Source organism: Hippocampus comes, unplaced genomic scaffold, assembly GCF_001891065.2.
Source record: "Hippocampus comes isolate QL1 unplaced genomic scaffold, H_comes_QL1_v1.1 scaffold117, whole genome shotgun sequence".
NCBI classification, from domain to species: Eukaryota; Metazoa; Chordata; class Actinopteri; order Syngnathiformes; family Syngnathidae; genus Hippocampus; species Hippocampus comes.
In genome coordinates this window covers 290,370-301,456 of record NW_017805225.1, presented here as the reverse complement: position 1 = coordinate 301,456, position 11,087 = coordinate 290,370, and the positions used below count along the sequence as shown (strand labels likewise).

The window sequence follows — 11,087 nt, the reverse complement described above, 5'->3', positions numbered from 1 at the left end:
GCTGGAGTCCCCAAAAAACCCCAAAAGAGCACCGAGCTTGCCCTGAAATGACCAAGTGTGAAAGGAAAGAGGGGGCAGGCAGGTTGTTTTTGTTTTTTTTTAACTTGTGCGTGCTTGTGTGCGTTTGTTCTTGCCCTTGCGTCAGAGAGCGAGCCGAGCACTGAGCGGCAGCACTGCGCCTCGTGCGCGCTCTTGCACCCCGGACACCACCCTCCCTCCTCCTCTCCGTACACCCCCACTCACACGTTTAGCTGTTGAGAGCCCACCGGCACCACCCCACCTCCTTTCCCTGCCCGCCACCGCGTCTTGCGCTCCCTCCGCGGCTCCCACTCGCCTTTCCGTTGCGCGTTTCAGCTGAGGGGGCTGCACGCACGTCGCGCCACTGATAGCCACTTTACACTCAGCGTGGAAAGTCAGCCTCTCTCTCTAAACTCTCTCTCGTTCCCCTCCACCCCCCACCCCCCTTTCTCTCTCTCACACGCACACACACACACTCGCGCTCTCTATTACGCGCATACATTGTCCTCCTTGGGCAAGCTAACGGGGAGGTGTTAACTACTTTGACTTGTGGTTATCCTCGGTGCTGCGGCGTGCGGGTCACCGCCACTGTCATTGGGCGAAAAGTTTTGGGTTTGTTGTGGGGATAAAAAAAAAAAGGAGCCGGAAACCGAGGAGGGTTCCACAGAAGTAGTGGATTCTCCCATGAAGAGGTGAGTCACACTTTTTTCTGCACCTATTTTCCGAGTTTGAAGCTGAGAAAGTGTTTGTGGAGTTTCTTCTTGTTTTGAGTGGAATTGTCGGTCGTTTTTTTTGTTGGGGGGGGTGGGCGAAGCTGTGCGTTTTAATCTCTTGGGGCTAAAAGTGGAGAAAGTCACGCCAAGTGACTCCGAGTGTCCCTTTGGACTCAAGGCTTTCTGCGTGTGCGTTCACGTCCGATTATATCGCGGAAGGTGTGTGGTGCGCGCGCGAGCGTTTGTTTGTTTATATTGTGTGTGCGCGCGCGTGCGTGAAACGCACTTGTCAGGTTCCCAAACAAGAACGTGTCCTCCTAAAAACACTTGATGAGGAGAGTATGATACGCGCGTGCGTGCGTGCGTGTGTGTGTGTGTGTGTGTGTGTGTGTGTGTGTGTGTGTGTGTGTGTGTGTGTGTGTGTGTGTTGTGTGTGCACGCGCGAGTATATTAGTATATTGTCACCGCGCCTCACTAATACCCATGACATTTACACAAAGGTTATAATTTGATAAACGGCAATAATTACAATGCGTTTTGGGAGAAATATAAGATATGGCAATTGTTTGTGCCAGCAATCGTTATTTTAGGACAAAATATCAAATAATTGAATCATCCATTTTGGGTTTTTTTTTTTAACAAAAATGAAAAAGTTCGACTCTCCTTTACTGTTTAATATTTACTTTGTATCCGCAGCAGGGATTCTCTATCTCACTATGCTGTCACATTTTTTTTTTTTTTTTTAGAAATTACAAATGGGTACGCTGCGCATTAAACTGTTTTTAATGGAGACATATGGCGCCAACGTGCAGCATGCTCTGTTCTTAATCAAGAACATTACTTTGGACCACAAAAATGCAGTGACGTTGGACTACTGATTTCGTTCAACGTCGGAAAATCTCTTCAACGCAAAATCACTCAAATAAAACGTTGACCAAGAAAAAAATAAAACGCAAAAGAAAAAGCTTTTTCTTTTTCTGCTCCGTGCCGAACACAAATGCATGAAATTAACGAGAAAGCTCCCAATCATGCGCGTGCACGTGCCCATCTCACGCGCACACTCACAAAGGCCTCGCGAAGGGAAAAACACCTGTTCACTGGGAGCCGCTCGAATTGTCACCCCCTCCCTGGAAACGAGCAGCCACCGGCCGGAGGAAGTCTGGCGGGTCTTCCGGATTCGTGGCCGGCCGCCGCGAGCCAAAGCCGGCATCCCTCAAGACCGACTCCAGGTTTTGTTTTGTTTTGTTTTTTACTGGATCCACATTTGACCGGGCGAGATTTTAAAAGCGCGTCTCACGGATGATTAATTTCCTTGACTTTTAGTAAGATTTACGACTTTTTTTGGGGTTGGGGTGGGGGGTCGTTGAAAATCACATCGACCGTCTTATAGAACTTTAAAACATCCCGTTGCTTTCTCTCGTTTTACATGAGAAAAGAAAATAGAAGTTAAAGTCCCACGTAACAAAAAGAACAACGGCAAGTGACCGACTTGATTTCCGACATGAAGAGAAAATGTGAATTTTCCATCGGCAATTTCCAAGATAGGAAAATACTCAAAAGCTTCGTTACTTGTCATGTTTGTTCTTCAACCGCAACATGTTTGGACAACGAGCAAGCGTCGACTTAGTCGGAACGGGGCACACACACCACCGCAGTTTGCCATGACAAAAAAAAAAAGGGGGGGGGGTCGAGGATAAGAAAGACCACATATTTAAATTCTGCATCGGAATCTATAAAGTCCCCAATAGAGAAATACAGGAGATGCGCTGAAAACGCTATTGGACGCAAAACAAATTCGACGGCGTGAGTTTTTGGGTTAAAAAAAAAAACCAAACGAAAAAAGAGAAACTGGCTTCGCATCAAGTGATCATTGCCTTGATTTCAGTGATGGATGACTTGAAATTGATTTATTGATTGCCGGATCAACCAACCCCGTCTTCTAACGACCACGCGAGCCCTGTTTAATTTCCAACTAAATGCACGAGCAGGGGACGACGCTCATCTTTTGAATGTGTGCTCACAAGTCTGCCGGTTGGCATTCCGCCTTCCGTTGCGTTGACCGCACCGGGAGCGGCTTGCGGAAAAGTCGAATGTATTTTTTTCTCATTCAATCAAGCTCGTCTCCACTCGAGAACGAAACTGCCTTTTCATTCATTTGATGTGAGGATAATAGCAAATCATTTCCGATATCTCCAAAGATGAGTTCAAACAAATCCATCGGAATGTCATTTATTTAATATATGTTTCCAATTATGCGCTTGATAAAATCTGCATGAATCGATATATATAGATAATAACTGTAAATGGTTACTTTAATGCATATGAATCATAATGGAAAAATACGCGAGGATGATTTAAGCGGTTTGATTAAAACAATTGACTACAAGTCAGTTAAATATAATTAAAGAAGTCTTTTTTTTCCCCACATTGGCTGTTATTAGTGTATATTTATGTTTTGTTCTGCGCAGCGCATCAGGTTATTATTTCCCCATTTACGTTTCCAACCTCGGCGATTTACAAAACTACGCCTTCCTTTCAGAGCTGCAGTTTTTGCGAGCCCCTATTGAAGGAGCCTTCTGCAAAGATTTTTGGACACGGGTAGGATTTAATCTTAAACGAAGACTGAGTACACAAAATAACGCATCAACATACCGAATATCTGGAGAAATCTATTTTTTTTCAAACACACCGTTAGTAATGATTAAGATTGCCATTTTAAAAAAAAGTATCTTCGAGGTGCGCTTTGATAATTTAATCGATTTAGCCCCCCCATAATGATGTGGGCCCGTTTCTCTTTTTTTTTTTCATTCGCACGGGAATTAAAAGAAGAGTCCAATCGCAGGGAAAAAAAAAACAGTAAATGATGATTTACAGAATTTTCGAAGTCCGTTTTTATTGCCTTGCCATTGATCTCGGGGGCTCCGCGCTCTGTGCAGCGACAAGTGAACTAAAATTAATGTCCGATTCACACCTCTATGCGCCGGGTCGACGGCTGCTGAGTGAGAAGTTTATTTCAATTGGAATCCCAGGACACGCAACGTCTATTGTGATTGTGTGTGTGTGTGTGTGTGTGTGGGGGGGGGGGGCTGTTGTTGGCGTAAATCCCCCAAATTTGAGTATCACTCAAGTGCGTATCACGAACCACTTAAATACTCACCATCTGAAGACTGTTTCCGTATAATAAGAACAATTGTAATAATTACTATTCTTATGATTTCACTCATAAACGTTCTGAGTTCATATACTGGTCTTGTCAGTTGTTGCACAAAGTGGAGAATTTAAAAAATCCAAAAACGTTTAGGCGTCCGCGTGCCGTCCACATTCATTTTTCTGCTCCAAAAAGATTTTTTTTTTAAAGTAATTAATGAATCCACAATTATTTTTCAATATGCTCATATTTGGAAATATATAAATGCATGGTTGCGCGAGTTAACCCATCATGACACGGACAGTAAATGAAGAGGAGATTGCTCACTCGACTTGTTTGATGACACCCCCTCCCCCCTCCCCCAGTCTATTAATTCTTATCAATATGCACTAATTCCTCACTCTTTATGACACGCATCTCCTTTTCGCCCCCCCTCCCCCTCCTCCCTCTCTCAGGTGTACCTCCAATGATTGTGTTGCTCTAATGAACGCAGAGCGCGCCAGCTAATTTGACAAGCGGACTGTAATTGAAATCACGGCTCGCGCGGCTAAATCGCTGTCGGGAACACACAATCATCGGGGACACCCGAAAACTTTGCGTTGCGGCTGTCTCGATCACTGTCATGAAGCCCGACGCCTTCATTTCATGGTGGCTCTTGCAAGCTGTCTCCACTCCACTATTTGTCATTTCCCACCCGAGCAAATTGCAGCCCGTGTTTCATCTTCAAATTGCCTTTTTTTTTTTTTTTTGGACACGTTATTGGTTGTCCAACACGGAATATAAACACAAATTAAAAACATCCCTTTGCAAAATATTTCAAGGTATTCTGCCAACCACGACTGTTGTTCTGAACTAATGTATCAGAAGTAAAAACAAGTGGTTGAGCGTTCATGTGTTAGGGAGGGGCCAGCCAGCCAGCCAGCCTGCTCTGCACCTCCCACCTTCTCAGCCACCTGTAGCTCATCAGCCCATTTGGGCTCCCAAATCAGTCCTCCCTGCGAGTTCGTGTTGTAAGCACCCTGCATCAAGCCCCGCTAGGCACATCGTGCAGTTTTTCCATTCCTCTGTGGACATTTCCTCTCCCCGTGGACTCTTTGTGCTCTCGCTTGAATGCTAAGTAGGTTTTCAGTTTGAATTCTCCTGATTTGACTTTTGCAAGACCAACAAACTACGCCAAGTTTCGGCTTAACGCCATCCTTGTCTGTTGTCGTGCGTTTGGGGTGACATCCAAACCCGAACAAAATAGAGTGGGGAAAACCGCTGCATGTTGATTGTAAATCAAATGATGACCTATATTGACAACAAGAAAGGGGGCGGAGCGTTGGTGCTGGAAGTAGACCACTCCGTGGCGGTGATGCGCACTTTGTCGAACGGTTTGATTGCGTCGGAGACGGCAGCGACGACTAATGCAGTCGTCGGGGCTCGAATAGGGGCAAGATCACCGGCAACAAGAGAAAGTCAGCCAAGCAGCCTAATGAGGGGGAAGGAGTTGTGTCGGATGTCCGATACTTTCTGTATCGTTGGGTGTCTCTTTCTCTCACTTTGCAGCCTCCTCCTCCCCTCTCACACGCAAACATCATCTCTCTCTCTCAGGTTTCTCCGTTCATTTGTCAATTACTCTTTGCGCGTGCATACGCGCACACACACACGCGGCGGCATCCACGCGCACGCTTCTGGAGAGCACATGCAATCATCGATCGGAAGCAGTCGGAATCTGTGTAGATGACTTATCATTTTTCTCCGGACGCCAGCTGGGCGTCCAGACACGCGATGATGATACTCGCGAGGCCGACCCTACCGCCGGCGCTCAAAGGCCTCACCGCTTGCGCTGGTTTCACTGATCTCGCCGTAGCCACATGAGACACGCGGCCGCCTTGCGATAACTTTGATTCTCATGATCGAGCACCCTCCCCGATCAGATTCCTGTCTCCTTCTGAACTTTGACCTGCACGTAGAAGAGGTCTCAGAACCAGCACGCTTTTTAAAAATTTTTTTTTTTTGGTTGCAGTCGTCCTCTTAACTCAGCAATTGAGAGGGGGATGCGTGAGCGTTTTTGCTCTTGCTCGACTTCATCATCCAGGATGCCGCCCGTTGTTCAAAGGAGACGCTCGGCCTCCCGTCTGCCGGCCGGCCGCCGAGTTTAGTGAGCGCCGCGGTGCGCGCCGACGCAACGCGGCGATAAAAAGTCACCGCGGGGCGACACAATGCCACGCACGCACGCACTCACTCAGCGGCGCTGGTGAAGGGCAGACGGCGAGCTTGGCCTGTCAGTCAGCAAAGACGCCGGTGTCATCTGTCAGCTTGTCCGGGGGTCGGTTGCAGCGGGAGACTTGTCGCTTGGAGGCCAGACTGATTTTGCCGTACGGTGACCAGGCGAAATGATTTATTTGTCACCGAACGCTTTGTGATTCCTGTCCTGTGAACTGGGTATGAATGGAAATCGTTGCCCCGGGGGACCAGGCCGTGACACCGCGTCTCCAAATATCCCCAGAGTCTTTGGTCTTTAAATCCTATTTTCTTACCGCGGCTTGCTTCCACGCTATAAAGTCTATCGCATCGGTGGAAGGCAGAAAGAATGAATTTTGCACCCGCTGAAGTCATCTTCTCTGCCTTCAGCTTTTAGGTGTGGCACGAGCAGCGCAGCATGTTAGCCCGCTCAAATCGGTATTGATTTCGGGAGCGGAATGTCATTATCCGGCTCACGCGATTATATTGCATGTTCCCTGAACAAATCTGACTGGAATCTGACTTTCAGTGCTTGCGCATATGTCTTTGGCTAACTGCGGCGACTGCTGACTGAAGGTTCCGATGATGAGGGGGAGCGAAAAAGAGGTCTGACAAAATGAAATCCAAGACGGATGCCGCAGGAACACAATTTAGGTTATTAAGAGATAAGAAGAGATCAGAATGAGTAAGAAAATGAGGATTTGTCAAGCAAGTCATTGTGGGGCAATTGATAGCCACCTCCTGCGGATGCAGTCGAACCTCTTTTCAACGTCGCCGTCAGCACTCCGATAACGTTCACATTTTCAAAGTTTGACGTCATTCGTTTTCCATTTCCCTATTTTTGCGAACAACGAACACCTTGACAACGTCAAGATCATTATAAGGACCAGATTTTTCCTACAAAATCGGTGAAAAGGCCTTCGGTGTAACCGTCGCGACCTTGCTTATGAACAAAACGTACAGCGCGGGATTCCCCTTCCGTTGCTTAGCAACGCTCCCGATCGACTCGGTGCATTGTTGTACTTCCGGAGGCGCTGCGCACAGGGTCTCAGAAACACGTCTGGCAAACGGAAGCCAATCTCGCTGTCTGTGAAGGCTGAAATTCTCTCTCCTTTGAAAAAAAAAAAAAGGGGGTCTCGCAGACGAAGGTCAGCCGAGTTGGCAAAGTCGACGATTTCAACAATCATGCGTATTGGTCTCCAAATCGTGGCAGAGTTCGAGGCCAACGGAAACCAACCCTCGTCCAAAAGCACCGCATCTCTCCATAATCATGCCAGTGAAGCGTTCCGAAATCTTTCATTTGTGTTTCTGATCAATTCGGCCGGCGAGCAACACCCTCCGAGTCCCGACGTGACTAATCTCGGATGCATCACAACTCCAATCTGCAACCCCCTTCTGACTTGATGAGTGTAATTTCGCTTGATGAGGTTAAAGTGCATCAATGTTGACACAGCAATTTCGACATTGGTAAAACAGTCACTTTAAGTACACGTTTGACACAAATTGCCTACCCCACCCCCCCACCACCCCTTGAGTGTAATATCGCAGCGACGGCTGTATCTTTCTTGTACACAGTAATCAAATTATGCCCGCGCGGTAAATGTTCCCCTGTGACATTTTCTATTATAAAACGCATATAGCCGCTGTCAGACAATGAGTGGCTGATATCCCCTCGGTAGCAAATGGGATCCTAAGTGGCACTGACTGACGTGATGCGTGCGCATTGGCTGTAATTGGGCTTGTATTTTGATTTGGAGGAGATGTAGCTCATGTGGGCTACGTGGCTCTCCAGTCTGAAATCACAATCGCGGCTGACGCAGGGAAAGTTTTTTTCCCCCCTTGGATAGAAGTGCCAATTTTAGTAATGCTGGGCGGTGGGTCAAAAAAACACATTTGGAAAGGGAGGCGGCTCGGTAATCGGAGACCACGTGGCGACAGTCCGGATCAGAGGTGAGTTCGCCTCAGCCAGTCTGACCACTGCGCCGGCTCGCCGCGCGCCTGCGGTAATGTAAAACATCTCGCTGCGGCCTCGGGCGTCTCCTCTCGGCTTACCCTCGGCTTCCGCGCGTGTCTTCGTGCGGGAGGTGGGCGAGTGCGCCGAAACCGAGATGAGGTTTGGGTCGTAACAGGCTTCACGTCGATGCTGATGGCTAAGCGTATCACCTTTGAATCCCCTATCCGAGTTCCAAAGTCGTCTTCTGGTGCAATTGAGTAGCATTTTGGACGCTGAGCAAACTATCCCCCTTCAAGTTGCCTTTTGGGGATAAACGTCTCTTCAATGTTATTTTATCGTTTCATCGGCTGCCTCTCCGCATAGGCCGGCTCAACCCATCGCGCACTCTGATCTAATCCCCGAGAGGAAGAATTCTAGCCTGTTGCCACGGATGCTGGGGTCGCGAGGTCAAGTACAGCTAATTTATTCACTCCGTCAGATTTCCTCTGGCTCGTGGATGGCAGATGGAGGGGTCTGATATGATATCACCCATCTGAATCACCCGAGGGAGGAGAGAGTTAGGGAAAGGAGGGTGGGATGGAGCAATCCGAGGAGATGAGAACGACAGGGGGGAATGCAAAGGGTCGGCCGGATGGCAGCAACGACAACAAAGTCATATTAAAAGATGGTAAAGTGTGTCGTATCGCATGAATGTTTTTCGTAGGCACTTTACTTGATGGGGCTGAACTTCATAGATTCTTATCGGAAATGTGGGTGGGCAGCAACAAATATTAGTGTGCCCTTATCTTGAGACGAGTGGTTCTGGTCCAGTAAGATCTGGGAGATGGTAAGAATAAGCGGCTTAGACTGCGATCGGAGATGGCGGAGGGAGGAGAAAGAGTGCCGGGAGGATGAGAGGAGATGAGGATTCTGAGAAGGGGGCGGTGTGGGGGGCGGGGTTGATTTGCAGACTGGAGGACAAGCAGGAGGCGCTTGGGAAGAGTTTGGAGGGCATCAAAAAAATCGGACCGGAGAGATCTGATGCATTCACTTTTGTGAAGGAGCGCAGGAGTCGGCGGTACTGATGAGATGTTGGTGATCTGAAAATGGAAGGGCACTCGTTTGGGCAAGATGCTAACAATCAAATCTTTTGATTGCAAAGTTTCTGTGTTACATCACGCTGACGGAAGAATGAGGAGATGGTTGTCATCTCACGCTTGGCTTTCGTCTCTTCACAGTTTGACCAGAGGAAGATGAGGAACCGACTGTAAGCACTTTCAACACCCATCGGGCTTTGGCAACCCTCCCGACGCCACAGAGAGCCAACCGCCCCGCTCGACTCACAGCTCTTGTCTGAGACGCTTTTCCAAGGAGGCCGTGTTGAGCTTCTCCGAGGAGGAAGCAGTTCTTCCAAAATTCTTCTCGACCGCCCTCATCCGTTTCGACATGGACCTCCACAGAGCAGCGTTCAAGATGGAGAGTTCCTCCTACCTGCCGAATCCCCTGGCCTCGCCCGCCCTCATGGTCCTGGCCTCCACCGCCGAAGCTTCTCGCGACGCTTCCATCCCCTGCCAGCAACCGCGCCCGTTTGGTGTGCCCGTTTCCGTGGAGAAAGACGTTCACTTGCCGTTTAACAATGGTTCTTACACCTTTGCGTCAATGTACCATCGCCAAGGCGGCGTCCCGCCGGGTTTCCCCAACAGGGACTTTCCTCCATCCCTCCTCCACCTCCATCATCAGTTTGCTCCGCCCAATCTGGACTGCTCGCCAATCAGCATGCTGAATCACAGCGGCGTCGGGGCCTTCAGGCCCTTTGCTTCTCCTCCCGAGGATCGAGACGGCGCGCCGGGCGGCTATCAGTCCGCTTTCACGCCGGCCAAGCGCCTGAAAGGCTGCCTGGACGCGGAAGCTTCCCCCCACCTCCGTTATTCTGATGCCGAGGGGAAAGAATATGACTTTGGCGGTGCCCAGATCCCACCCGGGAGCTCGCCCAGCAGCGCCTTGAAGGCCGTCGAGGACAGCGGAAAGAAGATCTTTGCTGTGTCCGGCCTTCTTTCAGACCGCGAGACTTCATCCAGCCCCGAGGACCGCCTTGAGCGCTGTAAGTGCACCTTTCTGTCTTTTCCGTATCTCTTTGGAAAACGCACTCACTTGACAAAGCACAAAAGAGTTGAGGGGGGGCAATGTGTTTGTGATCTCGAAGAAAATACACCAAAAGGGAAGACACCTCATGTAGGCCAATCCGATTCAATCCCTTTAATTAAAAAAGACCGACTTCCAAAATAATTTTCCACAATTGCATCACACACACCGATAAACAATCCCATCTCTGTTTTCTTGTCATCATCTCTCTTGGCTCAACCGATCCTTGATTCACAAGCCCACAAGCTCCGCTAGACACATTAGCATCTACCAGGGGAGGGGATGCCATTTGGCCCTCCTGCGCTCTGCAAACTGGATGTGTGTGTGCGTGCCCAAGTCGGTTGGCCGTGCTCCTTCCCATCAGTATTCATCATAGTTCCCCCCTGGCGGCCAAAAGATTTGCCCACATTCCCGAAACCTTACCAGAGTATCTGTGGATGCAAGTGTATGTGCGCGCGCATGTTGGTATGCGTGTGATGGGAAGAGAAGGCAGCGTTCCAGTCGCAAACACACATTTGGCAATGCGCTTTGACATCCAGCGCGCATCAAAAACTGCATCGGATCGCCGAGGCAAATTAGCTCCGAGTTGCTGTCGTGATTTTGAAGCGTTTAAAATGGCAATTTCTATGCGTCTGCTTGGTTGTTTCTGTTCACCTTTCCACCGTTGTCTTTTTTGATCTTCGTCTTTGTCTTATTTCCAGCTGTCTTTTCGAAGGTTTAAGACGATGTGTGTTTTTGGGGGATGAATCTGTGAGCTAATAAATGAGAGACAAAAGCGACGACCTGAGACTGATCCGATAAAAACAAACCATGAGACGGAAACTGGGGGGTTGAAGAAAGTGAGAAAAATCTCGCAATGACTTCCCAGGTGAAATTGCACGGGAGAAAAAAAAAAAAAAATATATAT

At 48.6% G+C, this 11,087-nt stretch overlaps 1 protein-coding gene across 4 annotated transcripts in view; it reads left to right on the top strand.

Annotated features, from left to right (window-relative positions):
- Positions 1 to 476: 476 nt before the first annotated feature.
- The window catches only part of rnf220a (ring finger protein 220a), a 121,886-nt gene continuing 111,275 nt past the window's right edge, over positions 477 to 11,087 (top strand). The window contains exons 1-2 of one of the 4 annotated variants that reach the window (XM_019869346.1): positions 477 to 710; positions 9,277 to 10,139. In XM_019869346.1, the coding sequence (XP_019724905.1) occupies positions 9,485 to 10,139 (655 nt within the window). In that variant the 5' untranslated portion in view covers positions 477 to 710; positions 9,277 to 9,484. Of the gene's footprint in view, positions 711 to 4,882; positions 4,997 to 9,276; positions 10,140 to 11,087 lie in introns of those variants that run through there. The other 3 variants (XM_019869344.1, XM_019869347.1, XM_019869345.1) reach the window with 3 other exon arrangements.